This window comes from Hyaena hyaena, unplaced genomic scaffold (genome assembly GCF_003009895.1).
Source record: "Hyaena hyaena isolate Hyena2069 unplaced genomic scaffold, ASM300989v1 scaffold_139, whole genome shotgun sequence".
NCBI lineage: Eukaryota > Metazoa > Chordata > Mammalia > Carnivora > Hyaenidae > Hyaena > Hyaena hyaena.
The window spans coordinates 3,070,038-3,095,145 of NW_024080771.1; the positions used below are offsets into that span (position 1 = coordinate 3,070,038).

At 34.3% G+C, this 25,108-nt stretch overlaps 1 protein-coding gene across 5 annotated transcripts in view; it reads right to left on the reverse strand.

The window, feature by feature from the left end:
• STAU2 (staufen double-stranded RNA binding protein 2) overlaps positions 1-25,108 on the reverse strand; it is a 298,759-nt gene that overhangs the window by 254,271 nt on the left and 19,380 nt on the right. For 2 of the 5 annotated variants that reach the window (XM_039238378.1, XM_039238377.1), the window contains exons 1-2: positions 13,585-13,668; positions 7,466-7,596 (exon numbers count right to left, since the gene is read on the reverse strand). The exons of the other annotated variants lie outside the window; for them this stretch is intronic. In XM_039238378.1, the coding sequence (XP_039094309.1) occupies positions 7,466-7,596; positions 13,585-13,651 (198 nt within the window). In that variant the 5' untranslated portion in view covers positions 13,652-13,668. Of the gene's footprint in view, positions 1-7,465; positions 7,597-13,584; positions 13,669-25,108 lie in introns of those variants that run through there. 5 annotated transcript variants of the gene reach the window in all.

Consider the following 25,108-nt stretch of genomic DNA (forward strand, 5'->3'; position numbering starts at 1 on the left):
AAAAAAAAAAAAAAAAAAAAAAAAAATAAAAAAAAAAAAAAAAAAAAAAAAAAAAAAAAAGAGAACTACTGGGGCGCCTGGGTGGCTCAGTCGGTTAAGCGTCTGACCGGCTCAGGTCAGGTCTCAGAGTTTGTGGGTTTGAGCCCCGCATCAAGCTCTGTGCTGACAGCTCAGAGTCTGGAGCCTGTTTCGGATTCTGTGTCTCCCTCTCTCTCTGCCCCTCCCCCACTCATGCTCTCTGTCTCAAAAATAAACTATAAAAACAAAATTTTTAATAAAAAATTAAAGAGAAGTGACATGACATGATTTTTTAAAAAAAGAGAACTACCCTATAATCTAGCAACTGCACTATTAGATATTTATCCAAAGGACACAAAAATATTGATTTGCAGGGGCACGGGCACCCCAATGTTTATAGCAGCATTACCAACAATAGACAAGTTACAGAAAGAGCCTAAATGTCCATCAACCGATGAATGGATAAAGAAGATGTGGTATATATATAAATGGAATATCAGCCATCAAAAAGAATGAAATCTTGTCATTTGCAACAATGTGGATGGAGCTAGGGTGTATTATGCTAAGCAAAATAAAATCAGTCAGTAAAAGACAAATACCATTTGATTTCACTCATATGTGGAATTTAAGTAACAAAACAGATGAATACAGGGGAAAGAAAAAAAGTGACACAAATCATAAAAGAGAGTCTTAACTATAGAGAATAAACTGAGGGTTGCTGGACAGGAGATGGACAGGAGGATGGGCTAAATGGGTGATGGATATTAAGAAAGACACTTGTTGAGGTATCTGGGTAGTTCAGTCACTAGAATGTCCTACTTTGACTCAGGTCATTATCTCACAATTCATGAGTTTGAGCCCTGCATCGGGCTCGCTGCTGTCAGTGCAGAGTCCACTTCAGATCCTCTGTCCCCTTTCTCTCTGCCCTTCCCCCGCTTATTCTCTCTCTCCTCTCTCTCAAAAATAAATAAACATTAAATTTTTTTTAATTTTTAATTTAAAAACTTTTTAAATGTTTTTAACGTTTTTAATTAAAAAAGAAAAAAGGACACTTGTGATAAGTAATGGGTGTTATATGTAAATGATGAACCACTAAATTCTACCCTTGAAACTAATATTACACTATATGTTAACTAACTAGAATTTAAATTAAAACTTGAAACAGGAAAAAAAAAAATAGAACTACCCTACAATCTAGCAATTTGTACCAAAAGGATACAAAATACTTATTCAAAGGGATACATGCACCCCAATGTTCATAGCAGCATTATCAACAATAGCCAAAGTATGGAAAGAGCCCAAATGTACACTGACTGGTGAATAAAAGAAGAGGATAGATAGATATAGATACAGATATGGATATATAGATGTAGATATAGATTTAGATATAGCTACACACACATACTCATACATACATACAAGAATATTACTCAGTCATAAAAAGGAATGAAATCTTGCCATTTGCAAAAACACAGATGGAGCTAGAGTATTATGCTAAGCAAAATAAGGCAGTCAGGGAAAGACAAGTATCATTGTTTTATCCCAAAAATTCAAGGGTAGATTCTACATCTGAGAATCAATCAATGTAATTCACAACATTGAGATTAAAAACAGAAAAACCATATATTACCATCTCAATCAATGCAGAAGAACCATATGACAAAAATCAACATCTATTCACATTAAAAACACTCAGTAAATGTTAAATAGAAAGAAATTCTTCAATCTGATACAAAGCATCTACAAAAAAGGTACATCTATGGGGGGGAGGGGGGGCATGGAGGAGGACACTTGTGGGGATGAGCACTGAGTGTTATGTGGAAACTAATTTGATAATAAACTATTTGTAAAAAAAAAAAAGGTACATCTAACATCATAATTAATGGGGGGAACTGAAATATTGCTCATAAGATCAAGAATAAGTTAGAGATATCTGCTCTCACCACTTCTTTTCAACACTGCACTGTAACCAATGCAATCAGGCAAGAGAAATAAATAAAAGACATAAGATTGGATGGTAGGATTTAAAGTTGTCTTTATTCAAAATGACATGTGGAACCCCCAATAAAATCTAAAAAACATTTTTAAGCTATTAAAACTGATAAGTGAGGTTATTAGCAAGATTTCAGAGAACAGTACATCAATCATACACAAAAACTGTCTTTTTTATGGAAGCAATAATCAATAAGAACAATTTGAAATTTTAAAGGAAGATATGGTTTATATATACAATGAAATACTACTTGGCAATGATAAAGAATGAAATCTTGCCACTGGCAACAACGTGGATGCACTGGAGGATATTATGCTAAGTAAAATAAGTCAGTCAGAGAAGGGCAGATATCACATGTTTTCACTCATGTGGAATTGGAGAAACTTAACAGAAGACCATGTGGGAAGGGAAGGGGAAAAAAACAGTTCCAAACAGAGAGGGAGGCAAACCGTAAGAGACTCTTAAATACAGAGAAACAACTGAGAGCTGAAGGGGGCACCTGGGGGAGAAGGGAAAATGGGTGATGGGCATTGAGGAAGGCACTTGGGATGAGCACTAGATGTCGTATGTAAGTGATGAATTATGGGAATCTATTCCTGAAACCAAGAGCACACTGTATATACTGTATCTTAGCTAACTGGACAATAAATTATATTTTTAAAAAATCAAATCAAATAAATCAAATGTCAACATCAAAAGAAAAAAACTGAAATTTTAAAAATAGCATCAAAATATGAAATACTTATGGATAAACTTAAAGATAAAATAACTGTCTATTGAAAACTACAAATACTGTCGAAAGAAATTAAATAATGTCTAGATAAATGAGAGATACTTTGTTCACAGGTTGGAAGATTCAATTTTTCTACAATGTTAATTTGCCCCAAATTGAGCTATAGATTCATAGCAATTGAATTCACAATCCCAGCAGGGTGTTTTGTAAGAACAGACAAGCTGACTTTAAATTCATATAAAAATGCAAAGGAACAATTCTGAAAAAGAACAATATTAGAGGGATAATACTACCAGATTTCAAGAATTAAAAAGCTAGAGCAAATAAAACAGCATGGCATTTGTATAAAGATGAGAAAATAAACCAACAGGCTAGAACAGACTCCAGAAATAAACATATATACAGATCACTGATTTTTGATAAAGGTGCAAAAGTGATGCAGTGAAGAAAGGATAATCTCTCTAGACATGCATTTGAAAAAAAAAAATAAGCCTTCTTCCATACCTCACATGACATACAAAAATTAACACAAAATGGCAATTACATCTAAATGTAAGACCTAAATGTCAAATCTAAAGTGATAAAATATCTAGGAAAAAACACTGGCAAAAATCTTATGATCTTTGATGAGGCAAAGATTTCTTGAATTATGAGGCCAAAAGCACAATCTATACAGAGAACAGATGAAGAAATTAGGATTCATCAAAATTAACTATTGCTCTTTTAAAATACTGTTAAAAAAAGAAACGACAAACCACAGGGTAGGAGGAACTATCTGCCAAACATATATCTAATAAAGGACTTGTATCCACAATACCCAGGGAGAGACATCATCAGAGAAGACAGCAGAGTAGGAGGCTCCAATGAAGGAAAAGTGCCTGTCACATAGCAAATATTCAATAGATATTTTACCAGTGATTTTTTTAATCATATATACTACTAACAAGCAATGATATAATTATCTGTGTACTCCCATCATCCATATAGTTGCTAAGAAATTATAAATTATCATTCTATTACATCACACTAGAATAGATATCACATTTCTCAAATTACAGATAAGAAAACTGAAACTCTAAATTACTTTCTCAAGACTACATTAGATGGATAATGTAGGGCAAAGATCAAGCCTGACAAATTTAACCAAGATTTAAAAAAAAAAAAAAAAAAAGGACTACCTGGCTTCAAGACCACTGGGTGATACAGTCTTCCTCAGTAATAAAGCTATTCCAAAGCAAACCTCCTCAAAGTGCCTCTCCTGGAGCTTTCCCAACACTTACTCATGCATACCAACAACTTCTCAAAATAGGAAAATTAAGGAAAAGAAGAAAATACCATTCTGTGTTATTTCTGGCTCTTATCCTTATACTCTACATCATAATAGCCTTTGTAAGAGATATGAAAAATCCAAACGACAATCCATTAAAAAAATGAAGAACTGTATTTAACTACCTAGGATATCCAGCAATGTCATAGTAACTCACATTAACATAAAGTATACTAAATTACTTCAGAGTTCAATTTGAAAGTGAGCAGAGAAACAAAAGAGAGAAAGGAAAACATTACAATATTTTAGTTGATAGTCACATGTTAAAAGTTGCAATAAGCTGTTCAGAATCTATAAGACTCAGTGGAGGAACGACAAAAGCATGTAAACATAAGATAGATCACTATTTCCCATCAAGATGTATAAAAAGATAATTCCACACCACCTGGAAGACATTTATGTTTCTCAACTCTGATGCACATTTGAGCTATCTTGAAAGCTTAAAAAAATCTTAATGTCTGGGCCTCATCCAAGACCAATCAAATTTGAATTTCTGAGGGTAAGACTCAGGCATAAGCATTTTTTAAAGCTTCCTTGGTGATTTCAATGAACAACCAAAGTTGAGAACCACTATTGTAGGTGTGTGTGTATATAACATATAAATACATATATGCATGCATAAATAGATATGTAAATTGTCATGTAACTGGTTAATGTCCCAAAAACACAAAGAGTTAGAGCTATGTTTAAATTTTTCATGCCAGAGATAATCATTTATTTCATTAAAATATATTTCATGTCTCAAAACTATTGTTAGACATACATGAACGAAAGCAACTTTGCTTTCCACAAAAGGGATCCAGACCTAGCAAATTAATGCTAACATTAACAATGAAAATTAGACTAATAAATGTTATATTTCATTTAGGAATATGCTAATTATTTTAGTACTCACCCTTTAAAAAAAAAAACGAGCTATAGGCTAAATAGGGTAGTCTATGACCAAAGCACCCAGAGCAATAAGCACAGGTTGGCAAAGGAATCCCCAAATTTCCTTGGAACCCAAGAAAATCTTGGGACTGTCTAGAGATCAGAATATGGACAATAACAAATCTGGTCCTTTAGAAAGGGAAACTGATGACACAGAAGAAAGGGAGAGGACAGAAGGAGAGGGAAAGCTGGAGGAATAGCCTTGAATAGGTGAGAGGAGTTAGGACCTAGTAGAAATAGAGGGGCTGACCTTTATAGGTAGTCCATCCACAATGCAGAAGGAAAGGCGGTTTGGATTTAGGCTGGGATTTTGCCAAGCAAGTGCCAACCAAGGGGAGCAAAACTACTGAGGGTATATACAACGTACATGGAATTTAAGCTGGATACGAGCTAGGTGAAGACTGAGAGAAGTGAGAAATAGTAAGAGCGGTGGAATCAATGGATTGGTGGTATGGAAGAACTACGTAAGTCAAACTAATAGAGGGAATGAACTAGAAAGTTAGAAGGTGTAAGAGAGAGACAAATGCTTGAGTTTAAAATTATGGAGGGTCTTGCAGTTATTGGTAATGATAAAGTCAACAATATGATCACAGGAATGAGTGGCTGAAGGAGAATGGAAGCAAGATAATAACACAAGTCAGAGAAATTGAAATGTCAGCATGTTGGAACAATCATCTATGTAGACGAGTGAAATCAACGAAAATTAATACATGAGTTAGAGTAAAAGAGAAACATGAAAAATGTGATGAACTCCCCAGAGGTGAGCAAAATGACAACCATGAGAGGATGTGGGGGCTAGTCTAGTCACATGAAATTCAAAGCTGGGGAGTTATCAGGGCTCCTGGGTGGCTCAGTCAGTTAAGCGTCCGACTTCGGCTCAGGTCATGATCTCATGGTTCATGGGTTGGAGCCCCGCATCGGGCTCTGTGCTGACAGCTCAGAGCCTGGAGCCTGCTTCGGATTCTGTAACTCCCTCTCTCTGACCCTCCCCTGCTCACTCTCTCTCAGGAAAAAAAAAAAAAAAAGCTGAGGAGTTATCTCAAGGAAGAATTCCTGGAATTAGAAATGAGGAGCTAAGAAGAGAGACACCAGAGGAACCATAAAATATAAAAGGATAAAGTATTTATTAACACTAAAAAAGCTAAGTCTAGTACAAGACTAATGACCAACATACATCATTACAGAGAGCACAGCAATGTCTATGCCTCAGAAAGGCAGGGCCTCCTGAAAGCCCAGGGGAGAGATCAGAGAAGACTCAGAAGCTTAGAAGATGAGGTATGTGACCTAAGTGTTCAAAAATTAGTAAGAACAAAAGGCCCTCAAGGCAGGGAGGCGCTACAACATAGGCAAAGGAGAGAGAGATGAAAAATAACATGAAATATTCTAAGAAATGCAAACAGTTCAACATGCTTAAGGGCAGAAAGAGGAGTATGAAATGAGTATGAATTAATGGGTACAGAAGAGAGTTAGGATAAAAGACTTAATAGGCATACCATAACTATTTTCTCTACACAAATTATATGAACCATAAGCCATATATTTATAAATCATTAATTTATGAATAAATTAAACTGTTGCCAAGAAATCCTCTCATAAAAGCTTCTAATAGGGAACAGAATCAATGGATTTGGGTTTTATCTTCTATTCCTTACTCTGAAAAAGGTGCTAGAAAACAAATAATCCAATAGCCCGTTGCTTTATACAGATTAACCAACTTTTAGAGAATCAATTACTTCAACATACAAAAATTTATGATAATTATCATAACCTCCAAATCCAAGTTAAAAATGTATCAAAAAAATCTGTACAACTGAGATTTTTTTAAAACATATGAATGGAGTTCAAACATAAATGCACCGATTATAAACTTCTTTGTAACATGTATATATATAACATATATGCATGAGGTTATATATAAATATAAATTGCTTTTCCACTTAAGAGAACAATATACATGAATGCACAAATAATAATACTGGTATATAAAACTTTTATAAATGATAAAACTTAGAATTCCATATCACATTGGGAAAGATGTCTCACTAGGTAACTGTTGTTATATTTTCTGTCTCCATTTTTACTTTAGCAGTTATACTTTCATGGAAAGAATACTGCACTTGGGAGCCAAAGAACATATATTCGAGTGCTGGCACTGGCACTTATGAACTACTATTAGGCAAGCCAATTAACTTTTCTCTACCTAATTTACAAAACAGAAATCAAAAATTGCCATTTCATGAATTGTTAAGATTTTCGTGAAGTACTGTATCTGAAAGAGCTTTGTAAACCATAATGAGCTATAAAATTGTTTAGTTACAGACTTCTAAATATTACTAAATAGAACCAAAAGCCTTCAGATAACCTGCTGCCCCTCCCCCACAAAATGAAGCACAATTAAAACCTGAGACGACAAATCTGATAGACTTTGATAAGCATGTCTCACCACCTCTCTTCATAACCTTACCTTCGAATGAGCAGGCCCTCTTTCTTTCAGAAGTTTATACTGGGGTTGGACTCTATTGAAACGGGCTAACTCATTTACCAGACACATTGGAGTTTTCTCTTTGGGGTTTGCCATTTTATCTTGGAGAGAAGCTGTAAATAAAAAGGCTGTAAAGTTTTTGTGAAGAATGACTTTACAAAATGGATGAAAAGCTACTTTTCACTTTTTTCGATTGAAGTTAGATTGTAAATTTGGATTACATTATTTTCACGAATTTTATATAAAAAAATCAAATCATCTAAAGTCTTCCATTACATGCAACAGAAATATGTATCACATTTTAAACAATAAAGGTAACTTTTCCCCTACCTAAGTTGCTCTCTCTATATTTTTTGATAACAACATGCTTAAAGGTTTTTAAATTATATGATTATAATAATTTTTAATATTATACCTCCCCTTTCCTCTTAAAAAATTTTTAGCATAAACACAATTCTCCCAATTCTTATTACTATAAAACTAAATTCTTTCTACCTTTTAAATCATTTTTTCAAATGTATTTCTTCAGAAATCTCTACACCCAACATGGGGTTTGAACTCATGACCCCAAGATCAAGAGCCACATGCTCTAACAACAGCCAGCCAGGCGCCCCAACATTTTTTATCATCTGGTCTTATTTCTTTTCCTTCTAATTTTAAGTCAGCATATTTTGAAAGAGCTCTAGACTTGGGAATCAAGTCTAAGTTTTAAGTACTAGCTCTTTCAACTATTATTTTTTAGTAACTTCTTTTTCTTTTTTTTTCCTAACAAAATTTTTAAGGAAGTAGAAAGGATAATTTAACCAATGTCCATGTTCCTACCACCTAGAATTGAAATTAGTTTTCCATGATTAAGTCTTATTAGAAGTATTATATTCCAGTTAACTTCCCTTTATTCTTTCCAGAAACCACTACTATATGAATTTAGAATATATCCCTCTGTGAGGCGCCTGGGTGGCTCTGTTGGTTAAGCATCCAACTTAGGCTCAGGTCATGATCTCACAGTTTGTTTGTGAGTTCCAGCCCCATGTGCTGACAGCTCAGAGCCTGGAGCCTGCTTCAGATTCTGTCTCCATCTCACTCTCAAAATTAAGTAAACATTAAAAAAATTAGAATATTAAAATACACTTATATATGCATGTATGTATGTCCATAAAAAATATATAGTCTTGATATACATAAATACATATATACATATATGTTTTATAGTCACTTTAATAGTGATATTAACAAACATAATTTTCACAACTTACTTTCTTCAATCTTCAATTATGTTTTTGATATTGTAACTTATATAAATCCATTGCATTACTTTTAGCTGCTGTATAATTTCCATCACAGGGGCGCCTAGGTGGCTAAGTCGGTTAAGCCTCCAACTTCGGCTCAGGTCATGATCTCCTGGTTCATGGGTTCAAGCCCCACATCAGGCTCTGTGCTGACAGTTCAGAGCCTGGAACCTGCTTCAGATTCTGTGTCTCCCTCTCTCTGCCCTTCCCCTGCTCACACTGTTTCTCTCTCAAAAACAAATATACGTTAAAACTAAAACTAATAATAATTTCCATCATAATATCATATCAGTTTTTTAATCCCTTCCCCTATTAATAGACATTTAGGTTGTTTTCAATTCTTTACTCTTATGAGTAAAAACACGCTGCCAAATGACACTCAGAGTAACTGTACCAACTGTTACCTTCCCCTAGCAGTATGAGAGTCACTACTTCCCCTCAAACTTGAATGGTCAGGTATTTTAATTTTTGATAATCTGATGTTTGACATTATTTTTTGTTATCCCCATTATTTTAATTTGCATTCTCATTTTCCTAGTAAGGATAATCACCTTTTCATGTTATTGACCATTTGGGCTTCCTTTTTTGGGAACTGCTTCCATCTTTTTTCTATTGATTATTTTATACGTTATATTTACCAATCTTTTCTTTTACAGTCTGTGCTTTCTATGTCTTGAGAAATCCTTCCCTAACCTGTAAGGTCTTAATGATTGTTACTTAACTAAGCCTTCTATGCTTCATGTGTAAATAAAGGGTAATAAGTCTATCCTACTTAACTCACAGATTGTTTGAGGTTAAGATTTTTAAATGTACAAGGGCGCCTGGGTGGCTCAGTTGGCGGAGTAACTAACTTCGGCTCAGGTCATGATCTCGCAGTTCGTGGGTTCCAGCCCCATGTCAGGCACTGTGCAGACAGCTTAGAGCCTGGAGCCTGCTTCAGATTCTGTGTCTCCCTCTCTCTCTACCCCTTCCCTACTCACTCATGCTCTCTCAAAAATAAATAAATGTTTTAAGAAAGTCTTTTCAGATTTTTAAATGTACAGTAATCCAAATACTACAGCTTCAAATTATTTTCCTAATACTATATTAAATTATTATCCTATATCATTCCTTCATTTCATTTATAGTCACATTACTGCTTTTTAGTTTTCTTTAATCCCCTACAAATCAGTACCAAGAAACACTTTAAAATCTAAATATAAAACATGCAAGTGGATTACTTTCTGTCCAAATAAACTGTAGTCAGTCAAATTGTGTGGAGCATACATTAAATGAATGGAAATAGCTATTTTAGGAACTTCATCTACAAACTTTCTATGGCAAGTTTAATGGACAAAACAGTATTCTCTTAACTTTTTAATACTCTTTATAAGACCAATAATTTAGTACAATTTGATCACAAACATTACAATTAAGAAATCACATGATTAAATACTTAGTAAGACACAAGTGAAAGAAAAGAGAACCTAAGCAACCAACTGTAGGCCCAGTACAGATGGCAGTTGATTCTACAATTAAACCACTCTCAGTGGCCTGCAAAACAAAAAGCAAACAAGCAAAAAACAAAAACAAGGGGCGCCTGGGTGGCTCAGTCGGTTAAGCGTCCGACTTCAGCTCAGGTCATGATCTCATGGTTCATGGGTTCGAGCCCCGCATCAGGCTCTGTGCTGACAGTTCAGAGCCAGGAGCCTGTTTCGGAGTCTGTATCTCCCTCTCTCTCTGACCCTCCCCTGCTCATGCTGTCTCTCTCTCTCTCTCTCAAAAATAAATAAAATGTTTAAAAAAAAACAAAAAAACAAAAACACCCAGTAATTATTACTTTTTGGAACAGCACAACAAAGACAAGAATAAGTCAAGAGAGGTTTGAGGAAATCTGCATCTGACTTATTATTCCACTGTAAATTTTATAAATGGTACCAGAAAGTCAGTCACCATATAAAATACAAAGTGACCTTGACTATAACTAATTTCAGTCCTTGCATACCATGGCATTAAATAACTCAAGTATAATAGATAACACAGATACTTGAATATCAAAAAGCAAAAGAAAAATGACAATTTGTTAAAAATGAGAAAATACTCAAGTCTGGTAAAAATCAGCCAATTTTGCATAACAGTTAAATAGCATTTATACTACTGTACAATTTTCATAACTCAACAACGCTACACATTCATCTGCTACAATGCAAAAAATATTAGAAGCACAGCAAGCATTATGTTACAATTTTATAGTGAAAAATTTTAATAGCCTAGGTTTTTAACATATTAAAATGTGATTAAAATGGTAAGTTTAGGGGCACCTGGGTGGCCCATTTAGGTATCTGACTTTCAATTTCTGCTCAGGTCATGATCTCATACTTTGGGAGATCAAGGACCCACATTAGACGCTGCGTTGCCAGCTTAGGATTCTCTCTCCCTCCCTCTCTGCCTTTCCCCCACCTGCACTCTCTCTCTCTTAAAATAAATAAACATTTTTGAAAAATTGTAAGTTTATAGCTCTGTGTACCTGTTTGGTAAGAAAACCTGATCTAAATCCTTTAAGAAAAGTGCCAACTAATAAGACGGTGTTAAACTTATATTGCATTAACTTTGATTCTCTGCTTCATAAAAAGAACATGAATCCAGTAAAACATTTTAATGTGTAACTGAGGTTTTGGTGTGAAGGGTATGCAAATACATACAGGATCTCGCTTAGATAAAGCTTCATAACTAAAATTCAAAGGATTAAATTTATTATTTTTAAGACAAATTAGTCCTAGTTGTAACTTTTTATTTTGCAAAAATGGTTAAAACTTTATTTTAAATAGCTGTTCCTCTATTTAGTCAGAAATCTTATTAGTATTAACTACTTGACAGTGCTTAGTGATAGAGCAATAATTAAAAGTTAAACCAAAATTTTAATAAAGCATCAATCAAACTACAAAACAAATTAGTCTATAAAAATTGAGATCCACAAATTTGCTTCCTATCTAACTTTTTGGAAAAGTCAACATTGCAAAAAATGAGAAATATATACACTGTTGCTTAGGTATACATTTTCAAGACACCTAAGAATGTCCTCCTTGAAGATATTTTGAAGCAGGCTTCAAGTCGGTTTGGTGCCTGGAATAGAAGCCTACTTAGAAGTAAATAAAATTAATGATAATGGATTTCACAATCTAGGACTTGACCATTTCGAGAGAGCAACTGCCCTATGATGGTTAGGATCCTGTCTGGACATCTCTGGGGCGCCTGGGTGGCTTAGTCGGTTAAGCGTCCAACTTTCGCTTAGGTCATGATCTCGCGGTTCATGGGTTCGGGCCCCGTGTCGGGCTCTGTGCTGACTGCCAGCTCAGAGCCTGGAGCCTGTTTCAGAGTCTGTGACTCCCTCTCTCTCTGACCCTCCCCTGCTAACGCTGTCTCTCTCTCTCTCTCCTAGAAATAAATAAAACATTTAGAGAAAAAAAAAAAGGATCCTGTCTGGACATCTCTGCCACTTACTGACAGCTATATGACTTTGAGAAAGTACTGAAAACTCACTTTCCTAGGCAGCAAAACAGATATAATGGTTGTTTTTATATTACCATATAATAGTAGGAGTTCAATGAGATGATGCAAGACACACAATGACAAGAATCTATTATTCTGATTATAAGTAATTTGTTAAAACACCATCACTAAATTACAAAAATATTTATGTGGCTTTTATAAACTTTTTTTCATAGCCTTCCAAGCTAAAATATTCTGGCTTAAAATGTTCTAGGGGCACCTAGACCTAGAACAACTGGTGTAGGGCAACTGACCTAGGCTCAGTCAGTCAACTGTCCAACTCTTGGTTCTGGCTCAAGTTTTGAATTTCACGGCTCATGGAATCAAGCCCTTCATCAGGCTCTGCACCCACAGCACAGAGCCTGCTTGGGATTCTCTCTCTTTCCCTTTCTCTCTCCCTGCCCCTCCCTTGTTTTCTCTATCTCTCTCTGAAAAAATAAACTTAAGAAATAATGTTCTGTTAGGATATGCTGATTTTATTCATGCAAATAGACTTAACATTCTGTAAGAAATATGTATTTGTTATGTTTTCCACTAACTTATAACATCAGAAGTTTGTTTCCACTGAAAAATTCCTAGCTGTGATATAAAAAACATTTTTGTCATATTTCTGTTATGGAATATTGTATTTTTGTTGATATGAAATTCGTTTACACGTAAATCTCTATAACTTTGATAAGTAACACTGGTAAATAGATTTAACAGTACCAGCACATGCAACAAAAAGTAGGTATACTCCATTCTTTTTGAGATAGACACTATTTTATATCCTTATAAAATATCCTCTCAGGGACTTAAATCTTCACACTATATGAAAATAATGTAGCTCAGACTTTTCAATCAACAGGCAAAAATCTCTGTCCTAAAGGAGCCAAGAGGAGTACAAGAAACAGACACATATAATAAACAAATACAATACTACAATATAAGTGCTATAATAAGGCTGTTACAGGGACTTCTTAGGTGGAGGAGGTATTGAAAGGCAGGTTTTAAGAGGTGGTGATTAGATTAAAGAGAGAATTCACCAAGCTAGCAAAGGGGAGAAGAAAGACAATCCAAGCTTGTCCAAGCACACATGCAGGAGAAGGCAGAGAAAACATCGCATTCCACCAAATATAAGTAGATTATTAGCAGAAAATAGAATGCATAGAAGGTAACAGCAGAAAAAACTGACCAGAATCCATCAAAACACCAAAAGTTTCCTGAGCCAGAACTTATAGTAGCAACATTTTTAAAGTAGTTAAATTGCAGCCAGAACTGTTGCTAATAAAGTCTTGTCTACCTCACCTGCCAAGGCAAGTCTCTCCACAGAAGAATCCGTTTCCATCCCTGGTCCCAGAAATGACTTGGACATAGTGTCTATGCCTCTTTGCTGGCTTCCCTTCCCCTATGCCCTGCTATTGGAAGTGACTCATCCTAATTCCCAAGTAAATAAAAAGGAAAAACAAAAACAAAAAAACACAGTCAAAAGAGCAGAGAAATTGACTTTCCACAGGTTCTTGTGTTTTAGGAGAAAAAGAATTACCTATCCATATTTGTAACTAAAACAAACCTTATTAACTTCAAATTATAGAGTATAACCTAAGGTTGTCCAAGCAAAATCACTCCCCAAGGATCAAACTGCTGTTATAATTGCCTGTTAGGGAAAAATTTAAGTTCCTACTTCATATAAACACAAAAATAAATTCCCTAAGTATTAAAATGAAAATATAAAAATAGGACAAAAGCACAAGAAACTCTGGATAACTATTTGTCATAATCCTGTAAGGCAGAAGGCTTTTGTAGATAAGAAGAGAAACCTGAGAGCCACAGTGGGATAAATTGACAGATTTAACAACATAAAAATGTAAAACTTCTGTAGACCAAAACGTACCACAAGTGACGCTAAAAAGGTCTACAAACTGGAGAAATATTTGCAACATATAAAGAAAAATTGTTTAACAATCATAAAATACAATGATATGAATCAATTTTTTAATCCAATAAAAATAAGGACAAATGTATGCACAACCAACTCACAATATAATTTAAGTAAACACATCTGTTCAAAAAGTAAGGTCTAGGGGCGCCTGGGTGGCTTAGTCGGTTAAGCGTCCGACTTTCGCTTAGGTCATGATCTCGCGGTTCGTGGGTTCGAGCCCCGCGACGGGCTCTGTGCTGACTGCCAGCTCAGAGCCTGGAGCCTATTTCAGAGTCTGTGTCTCCCTCTCTCTCTGACCCTCCCCTGTTCACGCTGTCTCTCTCTCTCTCCTAGAAATAAATAAAAATATTTAAAAAAAAAAAAAAGTAAGGTCTAAACAAATAAAAAATTCAGTGATATCCAGTGAAATGTAATTTACCACATTAAGCTGACATAGATGAAAAAAATGATCATATAAATATTGGCCAAGATATGAGAAATTGGGTGCAAACTGTACTGATGAAAATATAACTCAGTACAAACTTTCTAGTGAGTAATTTGGCAATACTGTTTAAAGTTTCATTGGCGTCTATCTTTAAAACAGCAATTCTACAGACTCACATAAAATACACACAGTGACAATCTGCATGGCAAGACTGTAATATCAAGAACTATAAACAAGCTTAATATTTATCTATCAATACGTACTTAAACTACAATGGGATGTACAACTTGCAAAGATGAGGTACAGAGCTTATGCACTGACATGGGAAACATTACGAGATGTCAAAACAAAAACAGATATTGTCTGATCTTATTTTTATTTTTTTACATCAAACATGCACCTGTGTGTTAAGGGAAAAATGGGACTGGCAGGGAACGGAGGGAGTCTTCCCTTTCTACTTTGAAGTATCCCATTGTTCTCCCTTTTTACACTGAATATATATGTTTAACCTTTGTATTAAAAAAATTGTTTTACAAAGCCATACCAAAAGTAAGGAATGATTATAGGGTAAAAGTCTTAGACTTTAATTGCTATTGTCCTTTCTAGTCTTTATAAGGCCACCAAGGTTCTATAAACAAGAAGATACTCAAGGACCTATTTTAAAGCAGACTGTGTCAGGTCTACAATCCCAAACTTTTACAAAGGAAGCCACTTTGGGATTTAAACACAGTTCAAATATGGTATAGCCTGACCAACATTTGATATGGCCAGTCTTCACTTTAGTCATTCAAATAGCTGTGTAATGGTATCTCACTGTGGTTTCAATTTGCATTTCCTTAATGACTACTGATGTTGATCATCTTTTCACCTTTTACACACTCTCTGTATTTATTATCCTATAATGAAGTGTCCACCTGAATATTTTACCCATTTTTAATTAGGTTATTTTTCTTACTGTTTTATTTACAGAATTCTTTATGTATTCTAAATATAAGTCATTAATCAGTTATATGTTTCACTAAGATTTTCTCCAGAATGTGGCATCTCTTTTCATTCTCTTACCAGTTATCTTTTGAAGAGAAGACTTTAATTTTAATAAAATCTAGTTTGTCAACTTATCCATTTATATATTATGCTCTTGATGTTGTATCTAAGAAATCATTACCTAGTTAAGGTCTCAAGATTTTCTCCTAAGTTTTCTTCCAAAAGCTTTATAGTTTTAGGTTGCACATTTAAGTCTCTGAGCCATTTTGAATTAATTTTCATTTATGGTGCAAAGTATGTATTCAACTCCATTTTTCATATATCTAAATCCAATGCTCAAGCAGTATTTGTGAAAAACGTTTCTATTTTTTCCACTGTATTGCTTTTTATGGCTTTGTCAAAATCAATTATTTATATGTAAGTGGTTTTACTTCTGGACTATCTCTTATGTTTCATTGATTTGTCTATCTTTATGACACTGCTATTTTTACTGCAGCTTCATAAGATGAGATGAGATGAAATTAACCTCAAAGTAATCAAGTGTGAGGGCACCTGAGTGGCTCAGTCGGTTAAGTGTCTAACTTCAGCTCAGGTCATGATCTCGTGGTTTGGGAATTCGAGCCCCGCGTCAGGCTCTGTGCTGACAACTTAAGAACCTGGAGCTTGCTTCAGGTTCTGTGGCCCTCTCTCTCTCTCTCTGCCCCTCACCCACTCGCACTCTGTCTCTGTCTCTCTCAAAAATAAACATTAAAACGAAAATACGGAATCTGTGAATAGTAAGAATCAACTGTGTCTCTCAATTTATTTAGGTATCCTTCACTTTCTCTCAACAGTATTTTGTAGTTCTCAATTTTCTTTAACATATTTTGTTAGATTTATCAGCAAGTATTTCATATTTTTGTACTCTTGTATATGTTATTTTTTATTTGAACTTGTGACTGTTCACTGCTACTTTATAGAAACACAACTGACTTTTGTATATTAATCTTGTATCCTTCAACCTTAAACTCATTCAATTAGTGCTAATAGTATTGTGAGATTTTTACATATACAGTCAGGTCATCTGTGAATAAGGATAGTTTTATTCCTTTCATGTGAATAACATTTATGATTTGTTTGTTTTCTTCTTCCCTGATTTCACCAGCTAGAACTGGTGAATCATTGTTGGTGAACTCAACAATGTTGAGTAAGATAGTACGATGTTCCTGATATTATAAAGAAAATATTTAACCTTTCATCAATAAGTACAATATCAGCAAATTATGTTTGTCCATGTTTGTCATGAATGTCCATTATCAGATTGAGGAATCCCACTTCTATACTTAGTATCGTAAAGGTTTGTTTTGTTCTTGTTTTTTTTTAAATCAGGAAGGTTACTGGATTAGTCAAGTGATTTTTCTGCATCTATTGAGATGATCATGATTTTTACTTTTTAGTTTGTAAATATGGTGAATTATATATATATATTTTTTTTAATGTTAAACCAACCTTGAATTCCTGGAATAAACCCAAAGTGGTCATGACATATTAACCTTTTAATATACAGTTGAATTTGATTTGCTGAAATTTGGCTTAAATGTTTTGCATCTATGCTTGCAAGTAGTAGTATTCTGAGGTCTTATAATGTCTTTGTCTGGTTTTCATTGCCCAGTAATGCTAGCATTGTAGGCTTTCAAAAAGATCCCCTCCACTTCAATTTTTTAGAAAAGTTGATATAGAATTAATATTCTTTCTTTCTATAGTGTTTTGTATACTTCACCAGTAAAACTAGTTGGACCTGGAGTTTAACTACAATTTCAATTTCTTTAGTACATACAGGGCTCTTGAGATTATTATTTTTTTCCCCTTTGAGATTAAATTACTCTTATTTTTCTACTTTTTTAACATAGAAGCTGAAGTCATTTAGTATTTTTCTTCTGGTCTAATACAGATGTTTAGAGCTATAGATTTCCCTCTGTTTTAGCAGCACTTTTAACATGTTTCTGTTCTCATTCAGTTTAAAATATTTACCAATTTCTTTTTTAATTTCTTCTAACAATGGATTACTTATAAGCATGCTATATAATTTCCAAATATTTGGGAACTTTTCCAAGGATCTATTAATGATTTCTAATTTAATTCCACTGTCATCTGGAAAGATTTTTATGAAATGAATCCTTCTGAATTTATTGAGAATTCTTTCATAGCCCAATCTTGGTAAATACAGTCTATCTTGGTAAGTGTTCTGTGTAAACTTCTGACCAAATGTCTTTTCTACTCTTCTTGAGTAGAGTGTTCTGCAAATCTACTTAGGTCAAGTTGGTAGACGGTAGTATTCAACTCAACTGTATCTTTGGTAATTTTCTGCCCTCTTGTTATATCAATTATTGAGAGGGGTTACTGAAATCTTTGGCTATAACATTTCCGTTCATTTTGTTTGGCATGTTTTGAAGCTCAGCTTAAGTGCATAAACATTAAGCCTGTTATGTCCTCTTAATTAAATGACCCCATTATTATTACAAAATGATTTTTATACCAAATAATATTGAAATCTCCTTTGTCTGAAATTAATAAACTCATTACAACTTTCTTTCAACTAGGTTAACATGTTACAGCTTCTTCTACTTTTTTACTTTTAACGTACTTGTATTTATAGGTAAAAATGCTTCTTATAGCCAAGTAAATGATTGGATCTTGCTTTTTATTCAATCTTGGCCTTTAAACTGAGGTGTTTAGAATATTTATATTTAAATTTAATATGGTTATTCATTAGAACATATCATCTTGCTATTTATCTTATACAGGATTTGCCCCAACTGATCTTTTTTCCCTTTTCATGTTGTCATGACTTTTACTGGGTTAATTTCTGCATGATTAAATTCTACTTTTTTTGGTTTATGAGTTATGACTGTTTTCCTATTTTAGTAGCTCCTTAGAGTTTACAACATAGATCCTTAACTTATCACAGTCTAACTTTAAGTGGTATTATACCACCTAATGTAGAGTATAAGAATCTCTTTATACTTTCAGCCCTTAAACTGTTATCTTGCATTTTACTTTTATGTATGTTATAAACCATACAATATCTTGTTAATATTTTTACTTTAAGCAAATATATTTTCAAGAGATTAAATAAGAAACAAATTCTAGGGGCTCCTGGGTGGCTCAGTCAGTTGAGTGTCTGACTCTTGATTTGGGCTTAGGTCATGATCCCAAGGTCATGAATCATGAGATCAAGCCCCACATCAGGCTCTGTGATGAGCATGGAGCCTGCTTAGGATTCTCATTCTCTCTCATTCTCTCTCTTTCTACCCTTTGCATTTTCTCTCTCTTTAAAATAAAATCCTTAAAAAAAAAAAAAAACAAATTCAGTATGTTTACCAAGTAGTTACCATTTCTGTGGTTTTGTTTTTGTTTTTGTTTTCATTCAACTGGTATCATTTTCTTGCTGTCTGAAGGACATACTTTAAAATCTTCCTGAAGGAGAAGGAGGGGAATGTTAGCAATGAATTTCTTCAGCTTCTTGGTGTTTGAAAGTGTATTTTTTAACATTTTTGCTTCTGAAACATATTTTTGTCAGATACAGAATCACAGGTTGATTTTTTTTTCATTTTTCAATACTTTAAAGATATTATTCCACTGTTTTCTTGCTTACATTGTTTCTGACAAGAAATCTAATGTCATCGTTATCTTTGTTCCTATGCAGACAACTTGATTATGTCTGATTTTTAATCTGTTTTTAAGATTTTCTCTTTATCATTTGCATTTGGTAATTTGATTATGATGAACCTTGGGGTAGTTTCCTTTATATTTATTTTTTAATTTTTTAAATGTTTTTATCTATTTTGGAGAAAGAGAGGGAGAGAAAGACAGCAGGGGAGGGTCAGAGAGAGAGAGGGAGATACAGAATTCGAAGACAGGCTCCAACCTCTGAGCTAGCTGTCAGCAAAGCCCAACGCAGGGCTTGAACCCACAAACCGTGAGATCATGACCTGAGCCAAAGTCAGACACTTAACCGACTGAACCACCCAGGTGCTCCAATTTCCTTTATATTTCTTAAACTTGGTAGCTCACTGAAATTCTTTAGGGTGTCATCAATAAAATTTACTTGGAAAGTTCTGATTTATGGTTTCATCTTAATAAAACTTATTTGGTAGGGCATGTGGGTGGCTCAGTCAGTTAAATGTCCAACTTCAGTTCACATCACGATCCCATGGTTCGTGAGTTCAAGCCCCACACTGGACTCTGTGCTAGACAACTCAGAGCCTGGAAAGCCTGCTTCAGATTTTGTCTCTCCCTCTCTCTCTGCCCCCTCCCCCTACCTCTGCTCACATTCTCCCTCTCAAAAATAAACAAACATTAAAAAATAGTTTTAAAAACTTATTTCAAAAGTTTTTGACAACCATTTCTGGAAGTATATATACAAATAAATATATATGTATATACATTTTTTGAGGGAGGGTTGCAAACAGGGGAAGGGGCAGAGAGAGAGGGCAAGAAAGAATCTTAAAGAGGCTCCATGTCCAGCAGAGAACACAACAAGGGACTCCAGCTCACAACTGTGAGATCATGACCTGAGCCCAAATCAAGAGTCAGACACTTAGCCAACTAAGCCACCCAAACACCCCTAGAAATATATATTTATGTAACATGCCACCTTTAGGAAATCTAATTACATATTTGATTGTTTGAAGGTATCTTACAGCTAACTGATATTTCTACATTTTTTTCCTCTGTATATTTCTATTGGATGGTTTCTATTGCTATATCTTCAAGTTTATTCATCTTTTTCCTCCAAGATCTAATCTAAGATTTATCTCATCTGGTGTACTTTTCAACTCAGATGCAGTTTTCATCTTTAAAAGTTCTATATGGATCTTTTTGCATCTTATATGTTTCTAACTTTCTGAACATATGGAATACAATTATACCAAAGAGTTTTAAAATCCTCTGCTAATTCTATCATCTGTATCAATTCTTTTCCTCCATGACAGATTATTCTCATTATGGGTCATGTTTTTAGGTTCCTGTGCATATATAGGAATCTTTAACTAAATGACAAGCACTTGTTATATGCTAGTATTTCCCACTCCTATAAATCTTCCTGAACTTTGTTCTGGGATGCAGTTATGTAACTTGGAAATATTCTGTTCCTTTCAAGTCTTGCTGTTATAATTTGCAACTCAGCTCCAGAGTTCTCTCTCAACCAGGAGAATGTGCCATGTTCCACACCTCAGTTCTCACTGCCTGTGCCACATCCTGGTAAGTTTCTCAACGCAACAGACTGAGGCAATTGCAGGGCTCACGTCACTTGTTTCTCATCACTCAGAAATACCTGACCATCACTGCTTCATGTGCAATGTCTTCAGAGCTATTGTTTTATGTACACAGTTTTATGAAGCAGGGGGCTGTTTCATGATATGAAACATACAAGCCAACTATAAGCCAGAAGCAGGCAATCTTTGTACTTCTAGTCTATCTTTATCTTTATATTCAAAGTTTCTCAACACCATATATTTGAATATTGCTTTTCTAGCCAAATTGAATATCTGCTTTTTAACTAGACTGTTTAGATCATTTATATTTAACATAACTATCAAAAAGATAAGATTTAAATATACTATTTTGCTATTTTTGTCACATCTCATTTATTCCATTTTTCATCTTTACTTACTTTCTTGTGGACTGATTAGGTTTTAATATTCAATTCATCTCTCCTATTGCTGGTAGGTTTTGGTTTGTTTGTTTTTTTTTTTTACTTTTTTATAGCAGTGGCTCTAAAATATATACAGCTTCCTCCAAATAAATATTATGACACTTTGTATATGGTATAATGACCGAATAATATCATACTTCCCTTTCTTCTGTACCATTCTTTATGCTACTGCCATCAGTCAATCTACTTCTATGTATACTATAAGCCACCAAATCACTGTTATTACCTTTGATTTAATCAACTATCTTTTGAAAAGTTTAAAAATGAAGAAACTATATTTACCCCACATTTTACTATTTCTTACACTCTTCATTCCTTTTCAAAGACCCAAATTTCCACCGATTAGTAATTTTCCTCTTGCCTAAATAACTTCCTTTAAGACTTCATGCAGTGCAAGTCTGCTGAAAGTAAATTCTCTCAAATTGTTTCTCAAATCATGTACCTGGATAAGGGACTGATATCTAGAATACATAAATAACTTTTACATCTCAACAACAGAAAATAAATCCCAATTAAAAATGGGGGACCTTTTTGGGTTTTCTATATATAGTATCCTGTCATCTTCAGGTGATGACCATTTTACTGATTCCTCTCCAATTTGGATGCCTTTCACTTCTTTTTCCTGCTAACTGCTGTGGCTAGGATCTGCAACACTATGTTGAATAAAAGTGGTGACAGTGGGCATCCTTGTCTTGTTCCTGATCTTAGAGGGAAAGCTTATACCTGTTTAGCACTGAGTATGTTAACTGTGGGTTTACTATACATGGCCTGTTATGTTGAGGTACACATTCCCTCTGTAGTTACTTTGTTGAGAGTTTTTATCATAAATGATGTTAAAATTTGTCAAATGCCTTTTCCACATCTATAAAGAGGATCATACAGTTCTTTTCTTCATCTTGTTAATGTGCTGTACCATTATTGGTTGATGTTAAACCATTCTTTGCAACCCTCAAATAAATCCTACTTGATCATGGTTTATCATACTTTTGATGTATTGTGGTATTCAGCTTGCTAATATTTTGTTGAGAGTATTTGCATCAATGTTCATCAATGATATTGGCCTATAATTTTTAAAAATCTTTTATGTGGTATCCTTGTATGGTTTGGTATCAGGGTAATGTTGGCCTCATAAAAGGTGTTGGAAGTATTCCCTCCTCTTCAATTTTTTGGAAAAGTCTGAAAAGGATAGGTGTTAAATCTTTTTTTTTTTTAATTTTTATTTATTTCTAGGAGGGAGAGAGACAGCATGAGCAGGGGAGGGTCAGGGAGAGAGGGAGACACAGACTCTGAAATAGGCTCCAGGCTCTGAGCTGGCAGTCAGCACAGAGCAGGACGCGGGGCTTGAACCCACGAACCACGAGATCATGACCTAAGCGAAAGTCGGACACTTAGCTAAGCCACCCAGGCGCCCGTTAAATCTTTTTTAATTTTGGCAGAGGTTAGCAGCGAAACTATCTGGTCTTGGACTTTTCCTTGTTGGAAGGTTTTCCATTACTAATCAATAATTTTGGCAGAAGTTACCAGCGAAACTATCTGGTCTTGGACTTTTTCTTGTTGGAAGGTTTTCCATTACTAATCAATCTCAGTAGTAACTAGTTCATTCAAATTTTCTATTTCTCCATGATTCAGTCCTGGAAGATAATATGTTTCTAGGAATTTATCCATTTCTACTAGGTTATCCTATTTGTTAGTATATATTTCTTGGTAGTATCTTATGATCCTTTGTACTGTGGTGTCAGTTGTAATTTCTACTCTCATTTTATTAGAGCCTCCTTTTTTTCTTGGTTATGAGTCTAAAAATTTCTCAACATCATCTTTTCAAATAATCAGCTCTTAAGTTTTATTAATCTTTTCTACTGTTTCTCAGTCTCTTTCATTTATTTCTGCTCTGATTGCTATTATTTCTTCTACTAACACTGAGGTTTATTTGTTCTTTTTTTTCTAGCTCCCTTAGGTGTAAAGTTAGATTATTTGAGATTTTTCTTTCCTGAGGTAGTCCTGTATTACTATAATATTCTCTCCTAGAATTGCTTTTGCTGTATCCCAAAGATTTTGGTATATCACAGTTCTATTTTCCTTTATCTCTATTTTTTTATTTCTTTGATTTCTTCAATGACCTATTGGTTGTTGGGTAGCACGTTAACTTCCTCATTTTCAAGTTTTCTTCTTATAATCGATTTATAGTTTCATACCATTGTAATCAGAAAAGATGCTCAACAGAACTTCAATCTTTTTTAATCTATTGAGGCTTAACTGGTGGCCTAACATGTGATCTAACCTAAAATGGTCTACGTGCACTTGAGAATAATGTTTGTTGCTGGTTTTAGATGGAATGTTTTGAATATATTAAATCCATATGGTGTCATTTAAGGCTGGGGTTTCCTTATTAATTTTCTGTCTGAATGATCTATTCATTGATATAAGCAGGGTGTTAAAATCCCCTACTATTTTGATATTGCTATCAATCTCTCCCTTTAGATCTGTTAATATTTGCTTCAAATATCTTGATGTTTCTATGTTGTGTCCATATCTATTTATTATGTCTTCCTTTTGGACCGACCCCTTTATCATTATGTGATGTCCTTCGTTGTCTATTATTACAATTTTTTGTTTTAAAGTTGATTTTGTTTGCCACCAATGTAACTATACTCCTTCCTTCCTTCCTTCTTTCTTTCTTTTCATTCCATATGCTCTATGCCCACCATGGGGTTTGAACTCATGACCCTAAGATCAAGAGTTTCATCCTCCACCAGCTTCTGAAGTGAGATTCTTCTAGGCTGCATACAGAAGGGTCTTACATTTTTTTTTAAATCCTTTTAGCCACTCTGTCTTTTGATTGGAGAGTTTAAGCCATTTACAATTAAAGCAATTATTGGTAGGTGTAGACTTCTTTCAATTTTGTTCACTGTTTAACAGTTGTTTTCATAATTCCTCTGTTCCTTTCTTCTTCTTTCTCTTCCATTGTGGTTTGGTGGTTTTCTTTAGTGTTCTGTTCATATTCCGTCTCATTCTCTTTTGTATATTTATTGTAACTTTTTTGTTTTGTGGTTACCATGAGGTTCATATATAACTTCCTAAATATATAATGGTCTGCTTTGAGTTGATAGCAATTAAATTGGCACATATTCCAAAACATATTTTCTCCACCCTGCCCAGGTTTTATATTTTTTGATGTCAGGTTTTACATAATTTCATTCTTTAACTAATTATCATAGTTTTAGTTACTTTTTCTACTTTTGCCTTTTTTAAGCTTCATACTTGGTTTGTGATTGATCTACTACCTTTACTATAAATTTACCTTTTTCCAGTGAGGTTTTTGCTTTCATACATTTGCTTGTTATTAATGCCATTGCTTTTGAGCTTAGAGAAGTCCCTTTAACATTTCTTGTAAGGCTAGTTTAATAGCGATGAACACCTCTAGTTTTCGATTATCTGAACAATTCTTAATCTCTCTTTCAATTCTGAATGATAACCTTGTCAAGTAGAGAATTCTTGGTTGGAAGCTTTTCCCATTTAGCACTTTGAACGTGTCATGCCACTCTTCCAGCTTGCGAAGTTCTGCTGAAAACTCTGCTGATAGCCTTTATGTAATAAGTTGTTTTTCTCCAGCTTTTAAGATTCTCTCTCTAATTTTAACCATTTAAATTATAATGTATCTTGATGTAGATCTCTTTGGGTTCATCTTATTTAGAATTCTCTGATGAACTTGTATGTATGTTTCATTCCCCAGATTAGAAGTTTTCCACCATGATTTCTTCAAACAAGTTTTCTGCCTCTTTCTCTCTTT